This window comes from Bos grunniens, chromosome 10 (assembly GCF_055505025.1).
Source record: "Bos grunniens cultivar Pamir isolate PY7600 chromosome 10, Bosgru_T2T1.0, whole genome shotgun sequence".
In the NCBI taxonomy this organism is placed as follows: domain Eukaryota; kingdom Metazoa; phylum Chordata; class Mammalia; order Artiodactyla; family Bovidae; genus Bos; species Bos grunniens.
In genome coordinates this window covers 57,449,757-57,469,655 of record NC_141174.1, presented here as the reverse complement: position 1 = coordinate 57,469,655, position 19,899 = coordinate 57,449,757, and the positions used below count along the sequence as shown (strand labels likewise).

Sequence of the window (19,899 nt, the reverse complement as noted above, 5' to 3'; positions counted from 1 at the left end):
CAACAGAGAGTCTAGGTACGAGCCCCGGGGCTCTTCCATCCAGGGGGCCTCGTTTTCCAGTCAGTATGTCATTTCCATAGATACTGGGCATATAGCTCAAAGTCCACAGGCCGGCCCAATATGGAGTCCTGCTTTCAAGATAGAGCCTGTTCTGTCTGTTTCCTCCTTCAAGTGTACAGAGTCTTAGCCACTGGCCCACAAGGGAAGTCCCCAGAAAATGTTTTTAAAATGATTGTGGCTCGAATTGAACTGAGCCTTGGATAAATGGAGGGTAAAGGAAAAAAGTATTTCAGAGACTGTGGCAGGAACAATATGGCTGGAGAGATAGGGCACAGATGACAGACTGACTGAAACAAGGGGACCATCTGGTTTTGTTGTTGTTTTCCTTTTTGGCTATACTGCACGGCATTTGGGATGTTAGTTCTCAGTTCCCTGACCAGGGATCCAACCCCCTCCTTCTGCAGCAGAAGTGTGGAGTCTTAACCACTGGACCACCAGGGAAGTCCTAGTAAGCAGCTGTTTTGGGAGGGAAGTGGACATTTGTGCTTTCTCAAATATTTTGTCTGGTCTGGAGAGAAAGGTATAATTATTCCCATTTTACAGATGAGGCCGCTGAGGCTCAGAGAGGGGAAGTAACCTGCCCAGAAAGTGGCTGAATAGGAATATAATTAGACCTAATTCCTGAGCCTAGAGAAGAAGATGATGGAATTCGTAGCCCTAAAGGTGGGCATAGTTTGGGGTCCCTGGCCAAGCGCCCAATGCCCATGTCACCAAGCTCTTGCCTAAACAGAAGAAGACAGCATGTGCCTTGATCCTGATTCCACTGTGTGACCCCTGTACTGGCTCAGGAGGGAGTCAAGGCAGTAAATGGTAGGTGGTTTCATGCCCCCAGCCCTTGATACACACAGCTGCTTCCAGGTAACGTGCTGTCCTTCCCTCACCTACCTCCTACTCTCCTGGTCCTCTTCTTCCAAGTTTGAATCAAGCCTCTTCTCCCCTCAGGCCCCTCAGGATGCCTGCTGGAGTTGACTTGACACTTGACCGGGCATTAAACCTCTCCCTCCTCTACCAGCACCTGGCCCCAGAGGGGTGCCCTTGAGTGTTTGCAGAGTGAATGGGTGTGCGCATGTGCCTGGTGAATCCATATCCTCTGGTCTTCCAGAGAAAGGCAAAAGCATCTGATGCCCCAGCACTTTTCTGTCTCTCCTCCCCTGCCCTGCTCGGTCCCATTGATGAGGTCAAGGCCTTGCTAAGTCCAGCCAGCCTAGAGGTCAAAGCAGCCACCTCTGTCTGCAGAAGCCAGTGGGCCTACCCGGCAGGGTGGCCAAGTCTGCCCCACCCCCTGACCCTGCCAGGCTGGGTGTGGGAGAGCAGAAGGCACAGGGCACAGGGCAGGGTGGGCAGGGCTGAGAAGGGCTGAGGAACCAGGCCACAGAGCCACCTTTGAGAGGAGGAGGCTACCTGCCTGCCGTCTACCCAGGGGGCAAGCCAGCTGGGCAGGAACCACCTGTACCCTCTCCTGACCTGCTGTGAGAGCATAAGAAAGCAGTCAGCCCTGGACCCACTGTCAGACGCCTGCAGTCCAGTCTTCATTGGACACTTGCTTAGAGCCAGGCTGGGAGTGGGTGGGTTGTAAAGATGAGAAAGATCCATTTCCTCCTCTAGGGGACCTCACACCAGACATTTAAGGGACACTAAAATATAGCAATACTCACTGAGCACTTAAGCACCAGACACTGATTTAAGTGCACAGATGCAGATCAGTCGCTCAGTCGTGTCCGACTCTTTGTGACCCCATGAATCGCAGCACGCCAGGCCTCCCTGTCCATCACCAACTCCCAGAGTTCGCTCAGACTCACGTCCATCGAGTCAGTGATGCCATCCAGCCATCTCATCCTCTGTCATCCCCTTCTCCTCCTGCCCCCAATCCCTCCCAGCATCAGAGTCTTTTCCAATGAGTCAACTGTTCGCATGAGGTGGACAAAGTACTGGAGTTTCAGCTTTAGCATCATTCCTTCCAAAGAAATCCCAGGGCTGATCTCCTTCAGAATAGACTGGTTGGATCTCCTTGCAGTCCAAGGGACTCTCAAGTCTTCTCCAACACCACAGTTCTAAAGCATCAATTCTTCGGCATTCAGCCTTCTTCACAGTCCAACTCTCATGTATGGTCATCCATACATGACCACAGGAAAAACCATAGCCTTGACTAGATGAAACTTTGTTGGCAAAGTAACATCTCTGCTTCTGAATATGCTATCTAGGTTGGTCATAGCTTTCCTTCCAAGGAGTAAGCGTCTTTTAATTTCATGGCTGCAGTCACCATCTGCAGTGATTTTGGAGCCCAGAAAAATAAAGTCTGACACTGTTCCCACTGTTTCCCCATCTATTTCCCATGAAGTGGTGGGACCAGATGCCATGATCTTCGTTTTCTGAATATTGAGCTTTAAGCCAACTTTTTCACTCTCCACTTTCACTTTCATCAAGAGGCTTTTTAGTTCCTCTTCACTTTCTGCCATAAGGGTGGTGTCATCTGTATATCTGAGGTTATTGATATTTCTCCCGGCAATCTTGATTCCAGCTTGTGTTTCTTCCAGTCCAGCGTTTCTCATGATGTACTCTGCATATAAGTTAAATAAGCAGGGTGACAACATAGAGCCTTGACGAACTCCTTTTCCTATTTGGAACCAGTCTGTTGTTCCATGTCCAGTTCTAACTGTTGCTTTCTGACCTGCATACAAATTTCTCAAGAGGCAGATCAGGTGGTCTGGTAGTCCCATCTCTTTCAGAATTTTCCACAGTTTATTGTGATCCACACAGTCAAAGGCTTTGGCATAGTCAATAAAGCAGAAATAGATGTTTTTCTGGAACTCTCTTGCTTTTTCCATGAGCCAGTGGATATTGGCAATTTGATCTCTGGTTCCTCTGCCTTTTCTAAAACCAGCTTGAACATCTGGCAGTTCACGTTCATGTATTGTTGAAGCCTGGCTTGGAGAATTTTGAGTATTACTTTACTAGCGTGTGAGATGAGTGCAATTGTGCGGTAGTTTGAGCATTCTTTGGCATTGCCTTTCTTTGGGATTGGAATGAAAACTGACCTTTTCCAGTCCTGTGGCCACTGCTGAGTTTTCCAAATTTGCTGGCATATTGAGTGCAGCACTTTCACAGCATCATCTTTCAGGATTTGAAATAGCTCAACTGGAATTCCATCACCTCCACTAGCTTTGTTCGTAGTGATGCTTTCTAAGGCCTATTTGACTTCACATTCCAGGATGTCTGGCTCTAGGTCAGTGATCACACCATCATGATTATCTGGGTTGTGAAGATCTTTTTTGTACAGTTCTTCTGTGTATTCTTGCCATCTCTTCTTAATATCTTCTGCTTCTGTTAGGTCCATACCATTTCTGTCCTTTATCGAGCTCATCTGTGCATGAAATGTTCCTTTGGTATCTCTGATTTTCTTGAAGAGATCCCTAGTCTTTCCCATTCTGTTGTTTTCCTCTATTTCTTTGCATTGATCGCTAAAGAAGGTTTTCTTATCTCTTCTTGCTTTTCTTTGGAACTCTGCATTCAGATGTTTTTATCTTTCCTTTTCTCCTTTGCTGTTCGCTTCTCTCCTTTTCACAGCTATTTGTAGAAGGGAATGGCAAACCACTTCAGTATTCTTGCCTTGAGAACCCCATGAACAGTATGAAAAGGCAAAATGATAGGATACTGAAAGAGAAACTCCCCAGGTCAGTAGGTGCCCAATATGCTACTGGAGATCAGTGGAGAAATAACTCCAGAAAGAATGAAGGGATGGAGCCAAAGCAAAAACAGTACCCAGCTGTGGATGTGACTGGTGATAGAAGCAAGGTCTGATGCTGTAAAGAGCAATATTGCATAGGAACCTGGAATGTCAGGTCCATGAATCAAGGCAAATTGGACGTGGTCAAACAAGAGATGGCAAGAGTGAATGTCGACATTCTAGGAATCAGAAAACTGAAATGGACTGGAATGTGTGAATTTAACTCAGATGACCATTATATCTACTACTGCGGGCAGGAATCCCTCAGAAGAAATGGAGTGGCCATCATGGTCAACAAAAGAGTCTGAAATGCAGTACTTGGATGCAATCTCAAAAATGACAGAATGATCTCTGTTCATCTCCAAGGCAAACCATTCAATATCACAGTAATCCAAGTCTATGCCCCAACCAGTAACGCTGAAGAAGCTGAAGTTGAACGGTTCTATGAAGACCTACAAGACCTTTTAGAACTAACACCCAAAAAAGATGTCCTTTTCATTATAGGGGACTGGAATGCAAAAGTAGGAAGTCAAGAAACACCTGGAGTAACAGGCAAATTTGGCCTTGGAATACGGAATGAAGCAGGGCAAAGACTAATAGAGTTTTGCCAAGAAAACGCACTGGTCATAACAAACACCCTCTTCCAACAACACAAGAGAAGACTCTACACATGGACATCACCAGATGGTCAACACCGAAATCAGATTGATTATATTCTTTGCAGCCAAAGATGGAGAAGCTCTATACAGTCTGCAAAAACAAGACCAGGAGCTGACTGTGGCTCTGACCATGAACTCCTTATTGCCAAATTCAGACTTAAATTGAAGAAAGTAGGGAAAACCACTAGACCATTCAGGTATGACCTAAATCAAATCCCTTATGATTATACAGTGGAAGTGAGAAATAGATTTAAGGGCCTAGATCTGATAGATAGAGTGCCTGATGAACTATGGAATGAGGTTCGTGACATTGTACAGGAGACAGGGATCAAGACCATTCCCATAGAAAAGAAATGCAAAAAAAGCAAAATTTAAGTGCACAGATACCCATAACTAATGGGATGGTCACAACAATGCATGGAGATAATGAGGCACAGAGAGATTGAGAAGGTTGCCTTGGGGGGTTCCCTGGCCATCCAGTGGTTAAAACTCTGTGCTTCCGCTGCAGGGTCATGGGTTCCATCCCTGGTTGGGGGACTAAGATTCTACATGCTGCGTGACATGGCCAAAAAAAAAAAAAAAAAGATTGTCCAGGATCACACAGTAGGTTTCATGTTGGGATCCACAGTAGACATCTGGAAATGGGGTCCCTGCATTTAGCCCTCACACCACATCCTCTAGGCCAACTCCAGTGCTGGCTACCCAAGCCCACACACGCAGCATCTAAATCCTGGCCCTGCCTCCTCATCAACAGGTTGGTAGGCTCCATAAACTTGTTGGTTAGTTACTAAGTCATGTCCAATTCTTTTGTGACCCCAGGGACTGTAGTCTGCCAGTCTTCCCAACCCAGGGGTCAAACCTGTCTCTTGCATCTCCCGCATTGGCAGGCAGATTCTTTACCACTGAGCCACCTGGGAATTTGCCTGTCTATAAATGTTCCAGGCACCAAAGTGTGTTTTAGGTCCTTTATGGTGTCACTACTTCTGTTGCCCTTTACCACCCCCTCATGATTACATCTGTCCTGTGGGCTTGTCTTCTCATCCTGCGGAAGCTTCAGGCTCCCAGCACTCACCGGTCTCACAGGCTCGTGGAGGATTTTGCACAACACAAGTGCTCAGCTGTGGCTGTGGTTTGGTGGACTGATGGAGGGTGCTTTCTTTTCCCTGGGTCTCTGGGACATGAACAAAGTCATGCTCAGCCTGTACAGTGGAACCACCTGGGGAGTTTTAACCACTGCTGAAGCCCAGCTCCCACTCCCAGAGGTTCTGCTGTAATTGGTGTGGGGTGCAGTCTGAGTGTTAGGATTTTAAAACTCTCCCGGGGTGATTCTGATGTGCATTCAGGGCTGAGAACTCCTTTAATGTAATGTGCCAGTTATTAACATTAATTGTACATCTCTCCGTCTGAGAGTAAGTGCTAGGCACTTGGGTACCCTTGGGAGACAATAGGCAACAAGACAGTTATGGTCCTTTACCTTGTGGCATTCACATTCTAGTAATTCAGTTTAATAGACTTTGCTGGGTTGGGGATATCAGGAAGTGTATGGGTACAAAGATGAACAAAGCGTTGTCCTTGCCCTTGAGGAGAAGAGAAGTGGACACTCGTTACAACTAAAACAGAGGAAAGGGAATGTCAACTGGGTAGAAACCAAGAGTGGTAGGGTTCAGGGGAGAAGCCATCTAGAGGGGAGATCAGGGAAGTTTCCATGAAAGATATAATACCTGAGAGGGCCCTTGAAGAATGGATAGGATTTTGTAGGATGGAATGAAGAGGTGATGGTGGAAGGGCTTAAACAAAAACATGGAGGCAGGAGTAGTCAATAAGCCAAGCTGGCAAGAGAGCTGATGTGCACACACAAGAGGGAAGAGGATGTGTGTACACAGTGGGGAAATGCAGGTCAGAACCTTAAATGCCAGGGGAGGCATCTGGATCCATTCAGGAACTGAGGCTGCGTGCATAATTCTTAGCTGTTACCTGGACCTCCTCCTGACTTCATTCTGGAGTAGGTGTCCTTGCTGCCGCCACCCTCCGGGTCTCCCCTCCCTGCCACTGTTGCCTTGGTCCCGTGTTCAGTGTTCAGTCGCTGCCCTCAATGTCTGATGAAGTCACACCATACCAAGCACAAAATGCATTTCCAGATGGTACCTCCCTAGGCAATGCATTTGGCAGGTAGAGAGGAAAGAGCACCAAACAGAATCAGGAGGGGGCCTGGGTCTAATCCTAGTTCTGTCTCTTACCAGCTGCGTGACCTTGGGCAAGTCACTTCCCCTCTCTGAGCCTCAGGTTCCTCGTCTGAAAAATGACTAGGCTGGATAGAATGACTGATAATGACCCTTTCCGCAGCAGCATTTTTTGACTAGTTTGCTGTGTGTCAATCCAAGAATGTTCACTTTGCCCTGGACAAGGACATTGTTGCTGCAAAATAGATATTAAGCATGAGACTCAGAGTGGGAAGGGATGGCAAGGAGACGTGTAGGTGCTTGCGCAACACAGCTGAGCCTAGCCTTGGATTCATCGTAGTGCAGGGTCTGGCCATGTGAATGAAGACTCTTCCAGATGATTCCAGCCCCCAGCCATTCAAGTCACTCCCACCCACTCAAGTCTCCTTAGTTGAAACACCAGACATCCTAGAACAGAGATAAGCCATATATGCTGTGCCTTGTCAGTGTTTCTAACCCTCAAAACATGAGTTGAACAAAATTGCTTCATGCCACAAGGCTGGGGTGGTTTGTTACACAGCAGTAGATAACAGGAAATGGGGGAGGAGGTGTCTGAAGGGTGGTCTGAGGATGAAGGTTTCACCTTATGCTGGAGAAACGTTACCAGTGGGTATCCTCCTGAGCCCATTGACTTGGAGAGCCACCTCTGGTCTTGGATATTACTCTACTCAAGGTAGCCTGGTGCTCTTGGGAGAGGTGGCTCAAAGCCTGTGCTGTCCTGGAATGTTGTCAAGTTTATGGACAAGGAAGCCCGGGCATCTTTCTAGAGGCTGTCACAGACGCTAAGGTACCAGTCAGTTGGGGGGTGGGGGAGGGTTGGTTCATCTGTACATCTCAGCACCTCAGTATCTAGGAAGGCTAAACTGGGGCGGGATTGCTCATGTGAGTAGAGGTCGTGTGTGTGTGTGTGTGTGTGTGTGTGTGTGTGTGCGTGTGCACGCGCGCTCAGTCATTAAATAGTGTCAGACTCTTTTCAACCCCATGGACTGTAGCTTGCTGGGCTCCTCTGTCCATGGGATTTCCCAGGTAAGAATACTGGTGTGGGTTGCCATTTCCTCCTCCAGGGCGTCTTCCCAACCCAGGGATCCAACATGAGGCTTCAAAGTCTCCTGCATTGGCAGGCAGGTTCTTTACTGCTGAGCCACCTGGGAAGCCCCAGAGAGATCCTCTAGGTGCATCTTATACACTCTGTCTCATTTCATCCCCACAGTAGTCCTGTTAGATGCTGTAAGAAGGAGTGTTTGCCTACTTTACTTATGAAGAACAAGTTCAGGGACTTCCCTGGCAGTCCAATGGTTAAGACTTCCCACTTCCACTGCAGAAGGTGGGGATTCCATCCCTGGTGGGTGAACCTGCATGGCCAAAAAAAGAAAGAAAAAAGAAAAAAAAAAAACAAAACACACACATTAAAAAAAAAAAAAAGATTAAGTTCAAGTGCCATGACCAAGACTGGGAATGGCAGAGCTTTGAACAAAATAAGAGACTGAATCTGTAGCTTTGTCCTCTGGGACTATCTTAAGGAGCCGCCTGAATAGCCTAGGAGGGAGGTTCTGGGAAGGGGCCTTCATTTCTTTAAACAGCCTCTTGTCTTGAAATAAGACCATTGAACTTGATTTACATTCTGTTTCCATTTCCTTCCACCACCCCCTCCACTCTCATTCCTTTTTCCTCCCGGGATTTTTGGCAGGAGGAAGAGAGGAACACTCCACTCCCCAGTCTTTCACTCGGAAAGGCGCGGGGGCGGGGCGGGGGAGCGGTGATCCGGGGCTTCACTCACCAACGTGCCAGGCAGGGCTGGGGGCACTGAGGCCAGGCCGCTCCCAAGCGCGGGTGGGGGTGAGCTGACGGGGAGGTGAGGAGGGAAGTGTTTCCCCCACCCCCATCACGGCCGCCACCCCACTGTGGACCTTGGATGGTAAGGTTTCCACTCTGGCTGGGAGGAAGGGAGAGGCCTGCTCCCTGGTGGGATTTCTCTCACGGTGCGTGCGTGGAAGCGGCGGACAAGGAAATACCACTTTCTGAGTGATCTTGTCAGGCTATATCGACTGTATCAGCTCATGCACACCAATTTCCAGGTTAGGCCTGGAGAGGTTAGCTGATTTGTTCAAAGCCACAAAGCATGTAAGCGGCAGAGTCCCTGAAAACGCCAGGTCTTGCCACTGGCTTTCGCCCCCCTCTCCTGGGAACCTCGGCTTGTTGGAGGTGCCCCATCCGACCTGGCGGGGAGGCTTGCAGCCCTCACTCCAGGGTGCCCCGAGGGGACTCCCGGCAGGGGGCGCTCCAAGCCGGGTCTCGGGCCTCCGGGCGCGCCTCCAGCCGGAGCCTGGGACGGGACCCGCCGCTCCGCCTCCTCGGTGGCTCTGCGGGCGGGCGCGCAGGGAGCAGAGCAGATCCGAGAGCGGCGCGCCCCGCCGGGCCCCGGTGCCCACCGCGCCCCTACTCCCGCCGCCGCGCAGCCTCCCGCCGTGAGTAGCGCTCATCTGCGGGCTCGACGGGCGGGACGGGGTGCGCGGCCCGGGGCTAGGCTGGAGCGGGCAAATTGCTCCGGGGCGTTAGCCGCCTATTCCCTGTCGCCGCCGCCCACCCACCCCAGCCCCCGGCTATGGCCAGTCTTGGCCTTGGGCACTCTGGCCGGTCCTTGACCTCCGGGACCTGACTGTTGGCCCCCTAGGGCCGGCTTCGAAGTCTGGCCTTTTGACCAGAAGGATTGGGTGGGAGCGACGGGCAGACCGGGCGCCTAGGGGGGAGATGGGAGAGAGACTTCCATCAAGTTAGGACTCCTTGACGGGGGAGAGCACCCCAGATTTCTGGGAGGAGAGGGGATCTGGGCTTCTCAGCATCCTGCACTTTACTTACCTCCTTCTCCTGGTGCGAGGAGCTGATGCGAGGAGGCTGCTCCATCCGCAGCCCATCAGCTTTCTCAGTGGCAGAAGGAAGCTGTGGTCCCCGACGTCTGGAGCCCGGGATGGGTTAGGGTGGGCAGGGGGCCAGCCAGTAGGTCTGCAGCAGGCTAGGGTTTTGACCCCAGCGTATTGTCAACAGTTGACCTGACTCTGGGCTAGGCATTGTGGATGGCTCATGGCATGTGTGGATCTGGCTGATCCTCACTACTTTGGGGAGGAGAGGTAGCCCAGAGCGGTGAGCACGGAGGCCATACAGGTGGTGGTAGGTTAGGAGGGTGCGCTGAAAGAGAGGATGCCTAACTGTTGCCTCACTGGCAGGTAGGAAGGTCCTAGGGGCAGGTGAAGAGAGCACATGCCCTGGTATTTGAGAATCCAGTGAGGGTGGCAGGGGGGCAGCTGGAGGTTGCTGCTGTGTTTTCTGACATTGTGTTTCTCAACTGCTTTGTATATGGCATTCCTTGGGAGAGTCCTGGTGACCAAGGGATGCCGGCATATTGGCCTCTTCACTATTGCTTCCGGAGTCCTGTTCTTCCCCAAACCACCCATCTCCCGAGATGTGTTTTTAGCTTCTGAAGTGGTTCCATTCAGCAGCCTTGAGAGAGGCTTGGGCAGGGGCACAGGGGTGTGTGGATGTGAGTGGGTGTGGGACAAGTTTTCCACTGGTAAGAAGGAGACCTGAACTGACCCTGACCCAGTCCCTGTCCAGTTCAGTTCAGTTGCTCAGTCATGTCTGACTCTTTGCGACTCGATGGCTTCTCTTCCATCACCAACTCCTGAAGCTTGCTCAAACTCATGTCCATCGAGTCGGTGATGCCATCCAACCATCTCATCCTCTCTCGTCCCCTTCTCCTCCTGCCTTCAATCTTTCCCAGCGTCAGGGTCTTTTCCAATGAGTCAGTTCTTTGCATCAGGTGGCCTAAGTATTGGAGTTTTAGCTTCAGCATCAGTCCTTCCAATGAATATTCAGGACTGATCTCCTTTAGGATTGACTGGTTGGATCTCCTTGCAGTCCAAGGGACTCTCAAGTGTGTGCAGGGGTGTGTGGGTGTGAGTGGGTGTGGGGAAAGTTTCCCACTGGCAGGATGGAGACCTGAACTGACCCTGACACCCTCCCTGAGGCCCCCCAGTTGTTAGATGTGGAATGAGCAAGCAGGCTGCCCAGCAGAGGTGGACCTTTACCGGGAAGATAGTTTTCTCATGTCCACTTAGGCAGGCGGCTGAGGTTCTCTGAGTCCAAGCTTCCTCATCAGAGACTGAGGTGTGTCACAGCCTCCAAAGCTTGGAGGTGCGCTGTAATGTTGGACGGCCCTCCCCTCTGTTGACAGCTTCCTCAGAGCCTGATTGTGATGATTCTTCATGGGAGGGGGTGTAAGGGAACAATCGTGGTCCCATTTTACCTGCGCTGGGTGAGGATCTCTGAGAGTTCAGCAGGGTGGGCTGGGTTCCATGAGGGAGGGACTTAGTAAGGTTGGAATTTCCTCAGGAGATAATCCTTCAGCCTTGGAGGCCCTCTCCCAGGTTGTTCCTCAGGAGGCCACTGGCCTCCCAACCCTGGAGCCACTGTTGGAGGGTTGAAGTGCTGTTGACAAAAGCCGGGAAGAGCAGCTGGCGTGGGCTGTGTGACTTTTAGCAAGTCCCTTCTCGTGTCTGGACCTCAGTTTCCTCCTCTTGCAAAACAAGTGGGCTTGACCAGACAGCAATGGGTTTCAAACTCCTCCCACCCCTGAATTCTTACACAGAATCCTAACGTATAGTGTAGATAAAGTGGAACTTTTCTAACTTCCCTTCCTGATGCAAGTGGCTCCTGAGTGGAGACTAAAAGTCCTCCAGGTTCCTCAAGGTCCCTTTTTGTGAGGTTCTAGGAAGTCTGTGATATGCAGATGACACCACCCTTATGGCAGAGAGCAAAGAAGAACTAAAGAGCCTCTTGATGAAAGTGAAAGAGGAGAGTGAAAAAGTTGGCTTAAAGCTCAACATACAGAAAACTAAGATCATGGCATCCGGTGCCATCACTTTATGGCAAATGGATGGGGAAACAGTGGAAATAGTGGCAGACTTTATTTTTTTGGGCTCCAAACTCACTGCAGATGGTGATTGCAGCCATGAAATTAAAAGACACTTGCTCCTTGGAAGAAAAGCTATGACCAACTTAGATAGCATATTAAAAAGCAGAGACATTAGTTTGCCAATAAAGGTCCATCTAGTCAAGGCTTTGGTTTTTCCAGTGGTCATGTATGGATATGAGAGTTGGACTATAAAGAAAGCTGAGCCCCAAAGAATTGATGCTTTTGAACTGTGGTGTTGGAGAAGACTCTTGAGAGTCCCTTGGACTGCAAGGAGATCCAACCAGTCAATCCTAAAGGAGATCAGTCCTGAGTATTCATTGGAAGGACTGATGTTGAAGCTGAAACTCCAATACTTTGGCCACTTGATGCGAAGAGCTGACTCATTGGAAAAGACCCTGATGCAGGGAAAGATTGAAGGCAGGAGGAGAAGGGGATGACAGAGGATGAGATGGTTGGATGGCATCACTGACTCAATGGAGATGAGTTTGGGTAAACTAGGAGTTGGTGATGGACAGGGAGGCCTGGCATGCTGCGGTTCACGGGGTTGCAAAGAGTCGGACATGACTGAGCGACTGAACTGAACTGAATCGAGGAAGTCTGTCTTAACTTTCAGAAATGTTGCCTAGTATTAGGGTTGGGGGCAGGAATGTGAACTCTGAAGATTCCACTAAGGAAGATGTGAGCATTAAGATGGACTTTGCCTGTGGAATGCCTGGAGCCAGTGGCCTGGGCCCCTAGCCAAAGGTTGTATCAGTGCCTTCTGCTGTGTGGTTTCATCTTTTGGGGGCCAGAAGGGTCCCTGTGCTTCTGGGTCCTAGATGGTGACTAATTCCACCTCAAAATGTCTCCCCTTTAGTTTCATGTCTCTAAACTGGTGATATGCAAATTCATCTTGGGGAGCAATGTTAGGAAGGGGCTTTAAGTTAATAGCTGTTTTTACCTGATGAGCTTTCTGAGCAGCAGCTTTGAAAAGGACAGCTGGGACACTACATTTAAATCAAACATTTTGGAGTGCCTGCTGTGTACCAGATCCCACAAGGGGATAGAGGTGAGAATGTCACAACTCTTGCCCTCATGAAGCTCCAATAGGCAAGAGGGAAGGAACTCATATTTGTTGGAACCATCCAGGGACTATTAAAAACACTTTACATATGTTATCTCATTTGTCCCATAAAGCAGATATTAGACTCATTTTTAATTATTTAAAATTTTGATTGCACACAAAATAAGGGTACACATGTACATCAAGAAACAGCATTGGCAGCACTCAGAAAGCTCCTGTGTTCCCTTCCAGGTACAATCTCTGACCCAGGTGTGACCACTATTCTAACTTCTAGCACCACGGTTTTGTTTTACCTAAAAGAGAGTTACACAGTTTGTGGTCTTTTGTGTCTGTTTTATTTCATTCAACACTATGTTTGTGAGTTTCATCCATATTGTTGCAGGGAACAGTAGTTTATTTATTCTTATTGTTATATAATAATTTCATTATATGGGTATAACTCTAGCCATTCTTCACTTGATGGCTATTTGGTTGTTTGCGATTTTTAGATATTACTAATAGTGCAGCTGTGAACGTTCTAATGTGGAGCATTTTGGAAGCCATCTACATGCGTTTCTGTTAGGTACGCCCATAGATACTGCCCAAGAGTTTTCCAAAGTAACTGTCCTAATGAATACTCTCCTAAGCAGTGTTTGAGCGTTCTCCAAATATTCACTAACCCTAGGCATTGTCTGGACTCATTCTCTTTCTTTTCTTTTTTTTTTTAAATATTTATTTGGCCGTGTCGGGTCTTAGTTGTGGCACTCAAGATCTTCAGTGTGGCATGCAAACTCTTGCATGTGGGATCTAGTTCCCTGATTAGGGATGGAACCCAGGCCCCCAGCAATGAGAGTGTAGAGCCACCGGACCACCAGGGAAGTCCCTAGACTCATTTTCTACATAAGTAATTTGAAGCTCAGAAAAGCTGTACCGTGCTGCGTGTGCTAGTGGGTGGCAGAGCTGGGATTCAAACCCAGGCCTGTGTGCCTGTGCAGTCTGTGCTTTCTCCCTTTGGGTTACACATTGACATAGATTATGATATGAACCAGAACATGGTAAACTCTAACCCTGACAGTTTGTAAAGAGGCCTCTGTGAGAATTTAAAGAGAAGAAGAATTTTTCATCTGTTTTGTAAGGAAAAGAGTCATGGAAGCTCATAGAGATGGTAGCATTTGAGCCTGGCTTTGCGGGAAGGGAAGAGTTTTACTTGGAGGGCTCTCCAGGTGCCCTCCCCCCATCCCCATCCCTTCTGCCATGAAAAGGGCCCAACTTGAGCTGGGGTGTAGCAGGGGTGAAGGTTTTGGAGGAATAGGAAAAGTCTACTTGGGGCTGTAGTCGAGGATTTGTGGGGGAGGGGGGCTATGCTGAAATGGTGAGTTGGGGCCAAACTGGTAGGCCTAGTTTGAGCTTAGTTGGCTCCCTTGGCCCCCAACTTCTGGTCACCCAGGATGTGAGCACAAGGCAGGGGCTCATGGTTTAGTTGGGGAGGTGGGACAGTTTCAAATCCAGCTCAACTCCTGATAGCAAATGCAGCTGGCCTCTAGCCAAGGAGGATCTTAGCTGTTCCTGGGACCACTCTCAGGGTATCTGCCAACAGAATTTTTTTTGGAGTTTTCTGCTTTCATCTAGCTGTGGGAAATTAGTAGCTACTCATACCTCCACCCCCAGGATCCGGCTCAAGTGGTTTGTTTGGAAGTATTTTTACAGCAAAAAGAAGCTGATAGATAGCAGTCCTGCCACCCTCTGCCTAGTCTTAGGAACCTTGCCATGATGGGGGTGGGGGTGAGGGGAGCTGAGCTTTTGATCTGGTCAAGCCAAACTTGCCAGAATCCCAGCTCCTTTTCCTCAGAAGGGAACAGAATTGGTCTCAGTGGCTGTGGGAAGCAGAAACATAATGACCTGGGGATGAGTTAAACAGTAATAGCAATAATCATCCTTCTTATTTGCCTGGCAGTTTATGTCTTTATCACAGTGGATCCTCACCTGCATGTGTGAAGTAGGTGATATAGATGCTATCACCCCAGGTTACAGATGAGGGGGACTGAGTCCCAGACAGGGGGCCAGACTGCTATGGGTCTTGTGACTGATGCACCCACAGACTAGCCTAGGACTGGGGATCCTGCTCCTTTTAGGGTTCCATACTCGCCAGGCCCTGGCTGAGCAGAGTGAGACCAAGCCAGTAGGAGGCTCTGATGGACAGGCAGGAGAAGACTGGCAGGTGACCCTGAGAGTAAGACCTGGGAGCCAGGCCAGTTCCACCTGGAGGTCTTCAGGGATGTGTGTGCCTCGGTGGAAGGGAGAGAGGAAGGTGGCATCTTGATACCAGAACTCTGGTTTGTAGTGGGCAGAGGAAAGAGGCTGAAATATAGACATCACCTGAGAGTTAAAACAGCTCCAGCCACTTGGCATTGATGAGACGTGCCCTTATGTAATGGTACCTCCACCCAGCGAGGTGAAAACAGTATTTTGGGGCTCACAGGGCCTGGGCGTGGTTGGTATCTGATTGCCAAGCAGAAGAAAAGCTGCCAGTGCCAGCCAAAATGAGCTCTGAGAGCCCTTTGCTAATGACTCTTGAAAGATGCATCCACAGGTAGCTGTTTTTAAAATTTATTCTTATTTTTATTGGAGTATAATTGCTTTGCAAGGTTGTGTTAGTTTCTACTGTATGGCGAAGAGAATCAACTATATGTATACATCTATCCCCTCTTTTTTGGATTTCCTTCCCATTTAGGTCACCACAGAGCATTGAGTAGAGTTCCCTGTGCTCTGCAGTCAGTTCTCAGTAGTTATCTATTTTACATATACTATCAATGATGTGTATATGTCAATCCCAATCTCCCAATTAATCCCATCCCCCCCTTCCACCTTGGTATCCATGTATTTGTTGTCTACTTTTCTGCCTCCATTTCTGCTTTGTAAGTAAGATAGTCTACCGTTTTTTTCAGATTCCACATATATGTGTTAATAGACAAAATGTGTTTTTTTTACTTCCTTCACTCTGTATGACCGTCTCTAGGTCCATCTACGTCTCTACAAATGACTCAATTCCATTCCTTTTTATGGCTGAGTAATATTCCATTGTATATATGTATTCATGGGTAGCTGGTTTTATCTTTATGTTGTGCTTACTGTATCCTGGGCCCTGCCCTTAGGGTGCTGTCCAGGGTGGCATGTGGCTGTCCCAGGACTAGGGGGCTCCCTGGGGCAGAAGGATCCCAGGGGAGGGTGCAGACGGCCTCTTCTGTGGTGATGCTCTGTGTGGCTCAGAGTTGTCCTGAGGTTCTCACTAAGGTGCACTGGACAGGCAGAGTTAGCACCACATTGCTGCTGCTACTACTGCTAAGTCGCTTCAGTCGTGTCTGACTCTGTGCGACCCCATAGACGGCAGCCCACCAGGCTCCCCCGTCCCGGGGATTCTCCAGGCAAGAACACTGGAATGGGTTGCCATTTCCTTCTCCAGTGCATGAAAGTGAAAAGTGAAAGTGAAGACACTTAGTCATGCCCGACTCTTAGCAAACCCATGGACTGCAGCCTACCGGGCTCCTCCATCCATGGGATTCTCCAGGCAAGAGTACTGGAGTGGAGTGCCATATACAGACGCGGAAACAGGCATCCCACTGACAGGAGATGAAGTCATAGAGTTAGTTGTGGGCAGAACTGCAGCTAGAACCTCAGGTTTCTGACTCCTGGTGCCTATTGTTATTTGCCACACCTCCTCCCCAATCTTTCCCTTAGGGCGATGAGTGAACTGCACATCAGTTCAGACTTGAAATTGGGTGGCACAGCCCCTGAGGGAGCTGAGGTCATGATAATCCCTTACCTTTCTACTGCAGTTTATAGTTTATAAAATAATATCCTGATTTGCAGTGGTTTTTGCAGTATTAACCCTTTTTACAGATGAGGAAGTTAAGACTCAGCAGTTTAAATGACTTAGGCAAAAGTGGGACTCGAAACTGAAGCTTTTTTAAAATTATTTTTTTAGCTTTATTGAATTATAATTGACATATAACATTGTAAGATATTTAAAACATACATCATGGTAATCTGATACACTTATACATAGTGAAAGTATTCCCCTCGTCTAGATAATTAACATGTTTATCACCTCGTGCACATTTATCCTTTTTTTTTTTTTTTGGAGAGAACATTTGTTTTCCTCTTCAGGAAGTTTCACTTATTCTGACTCAAAACTGAGTTCTTTTTTTCCTGCATCACAGCTGCCTCTTTTCTCAGTAGACCTGAATTTTGTGAGAACAAATTGCCCAAGTTGCCCATGGCTCTGTTTTCTCTGAACATGTTCAGAGCAGATCTGTCTCCTTAACAAACTTGAATTAGTATAAATCAAGTAAGAACCATACATCATTGGTCACAGGTCCTGAGGAAAGGCTCGATCAAGCCTGTTCTTGAGGAATGAGAGCTGTGAGCTACCTTTCAATTATTAGCCATTTACTTTGGGGCCTAGAGTCAGACTGGTACCAATGGACACATCTGTCCTAACCTCAGGATTTCTCCTGTTTCAGGGCTGTACGCTCCAGGCCTCAATGAGGAGCCCAAACATGGAGACGTTCAAGCAGCAGAAGGTGGAGGACTTTTATGACATCGGGGAGGAGCTGGGGAGGTAAGTGGCTGTGAGAGCTGCACTGATCGGTAGATCTTATAGGTCATGGGCTTGTCACGGGGCTTGTGGAAATCTTTACAAACAACCCAGAGGGTGATTCATTGTCCTGGGCGCCTCTGCAAGTAATCCTCTCTTTGGAAATAAAGACTTGCCAACAGAAGGGACTACAATTGTTGAGTTCCATGTTTTCAGTATAACCCAACTGACGGTTATGGCAAATCTAAATGACTCTTGTTTTATCTGTTACTTTGCTCCCAAAGCCCTCCCCAGGCTCTGGCCTGAGACCTGACCCATTGGTTCTTTTCTGAAACCCACTTGGGATTCTCCACGGCTTTCAGGGTTTTGTTCTGTCAATTCAGAGCCTGAATGGCAGGTGAAATCATCTTCCTGAAAAAAGCTTTGCATGGAGTGACAAGCCATGCAAACCTGGTCGTGAAGCTTCCTCGGATCTGAGTTATTGGCTGCATTTTCAGGTTTGCTAAATCCACAAAACGGACAGGGATAAGCTCAGATCTGAAAGTAGTTACCGTCTGGAGAGAAATGAAGACTTTCTGAAGCTCTTTCCTTGTCTCTCATTTATAACAAAGCTAGTATTCGGGTGGTGTTTTAATGATTACAGAATACCAGTCCTGGAGTTTGGGTCTCTTAACAATTCATGAAATGGGAATAGTCTTTATTCTTGTTTTTCGTGAAGAAACTGTGTTCTAAAGAGTTTAAGAAAGTTGCTCTAAGTTGCTCAGCCAGCAAGGGATATGGCCAAGGTCTGGCCAGTCCAGTCCGCACCTGCACACCTGTTATGCTCTCTGATGCACATGGTTCTTGCACACTCACATGTGTTCACAGTGTACCCAGCCCCGTCCCTCCACACACCCAGCAGAGTAAAAACCTGGGGGTTCAGGGCCTTCACTGTATCTGCGGTGGGAACAGGAGCCTTTCCCTTTCAAGAGCTCTTGTGTCAGGACTCATCTTTTACTTCCTTTTATCTTTCTTTCTTTATTGTTTGCAAATATATGTATATATTTACTTCCTTTTATTTTAAGCATTAGGATCATATTGAATTTGTTAGTGTTTTACCACAGTTTTTTAAAAAATTTGGCCATACCGTGTTGCTTTTGAGATCTTAGTTCCCCAACCATTGATCAAACCCACGCCCCCTGCAGCGGAAGCACAGTCTTAACCCCTGGGCCACCAGGGAAGTCCACTCCAGCTTTGAATATTACATCTTAATGTATTATACAGGTTTGCTCATGTCATTAAATATCTTAATGCAATTTTACATTTCCTTGTACATTCATGCCTCAATTATTCAGCCTTTTCCCCTACTTTTAAAAATATGCAGTTTCCATTAAAAAAAATTTTCATTACTAAAGCTGCAATGAACATCTCTTAGCAGAAATTTCTGATCCTTTTTTTGATTGTTTCGTTAAGATGGATAACTAGAAACTGGGTCACTGGGTACTTTTATTTTTGAAGAAAAACTAGAAAAAGCTTCAAAGTCAGAGGAGCCTTAGGGAAGAATGGAAAGTGCAGTTATGGGAGTTCCCTGGTGGTCCAGTGGTTAGGACTTGGAACTTTCACTGTCGGGCCTGGGTTCAGTTCCTGATAGGGGAACTAAGAACTAAGATCCTGCAAGACACGTGGCAGGGCCAAAAAAGAAAAAAGAAAGTGCACTTACTTCAGGTTCAGGAAGTGCTTGTCCTGGCTGACTGGCTAGGTCAGGGAGCAAGTATCTACAGAGACCCCCGAAGGGGAGATTCCTCAGCATTCTGTCTGAGCCGCTGCCCCTGGCAGTCCAGAACCTGGGAAGGGCTGGGGGGAGGCTGAAGGGCGGTCACCTGGACTCTGCCTCTGAGTGGGAAGCAAGGTTCTCTTTGACTTGGGTGCTTCTCCTGACTTGTGATGTCAGGGAGAAAGTGGCCCCTCAGCAACAAACCCTGGCAAGCCCTACCAGTGGCTTCTTAAATTTAATTTTCAAAACTTTTGGACGTGCCACAAGGCATGTGGGATCTTAGTTCCCTGACCAGGGATTGAACCCTCACCCCCTATGTTGGAAACTGAAACACTTAACCACTGGACCACGAGGGAAGTCACCTTGTTGTTCAGTTGCCCAGTTGTGTCCGACTCTGTAACCCTATGGGCTGCAGCACAGCAGGCTTCCCTGTCCTTCACCATCTCCCAGAGCTGTTCAAATTCATGTCCATTGAGTCAGTGATGCCATCCAACCATCTCAGCCTCTGTCAACCCCCTTCTCCTTCTATCTTCAGTCTTAAGCCAGAATCAGTGTCTTTTCCAGTCAGTTGGCTCTTCACATCAGGTGGCCCAAGTATTGGAGCTTCAGCCTCAGCATCAGCCCTTCCAGTGAATATTCAGAATTGATTTCCTTTAGGATTGACTGGTTTGATCTCCTTGCAGTCCAAGCGACTCTCAAGAGTCTTCTCCAACACCACTATTTGAAAGTGTCAGTTCTTCAGTACGCAGCTTTCTTTATGATCCAACTCTCATATCCATACATGACTACTGGAAAAGCCATAGCTTTGGCTATACAGATGTTTGTTGGCAAAGTGATGTCTCTGCTTTTTAATATGCAGACATTTTAATATGATGTCTC

At 48.1% G+C, this 19,899-nt stretch overlaps 1 protein-coding gene across 8 annotated transcripts in view; it reads left to right on the top strand.

The window, feature by feature from the left end:
* Window positions 1-7,208: 7,208 nt before the first annotated feature.
* DAPK2 (death associated protein kinase 2) overlaps window positions 7,209-19,899 on the top strand; it is a 142,108-nt gene continuing 129,417 nt past the window's right edge. For 5 of the 8 annotated variants that reach the window (XM_086321448.1, XM_086321446.1, XM_086321451.1 and 2 more), the window contains exons 1-2: window positions 9,019-9,127; window positions 17,194-17,291. In XM_086321448.1, coding sequence (XP_086177574.1) covers window positions 17,215-17,291 — 77 coding nt within the window. In that variant the 5' untranslated portion in view covers window positions 9,019-9,127; window positions 17,194-17,214. Of the gene's footprint in view, window positions 7,450-9,018; window positions 9,128-17,193; window positions 17,292-19,899 lie in introns of those variants that run through there. The other 3 variants (XM_086321447.1, XM_086321445.1, XM_086321449.1) reach the window with 2 other exon arrangements.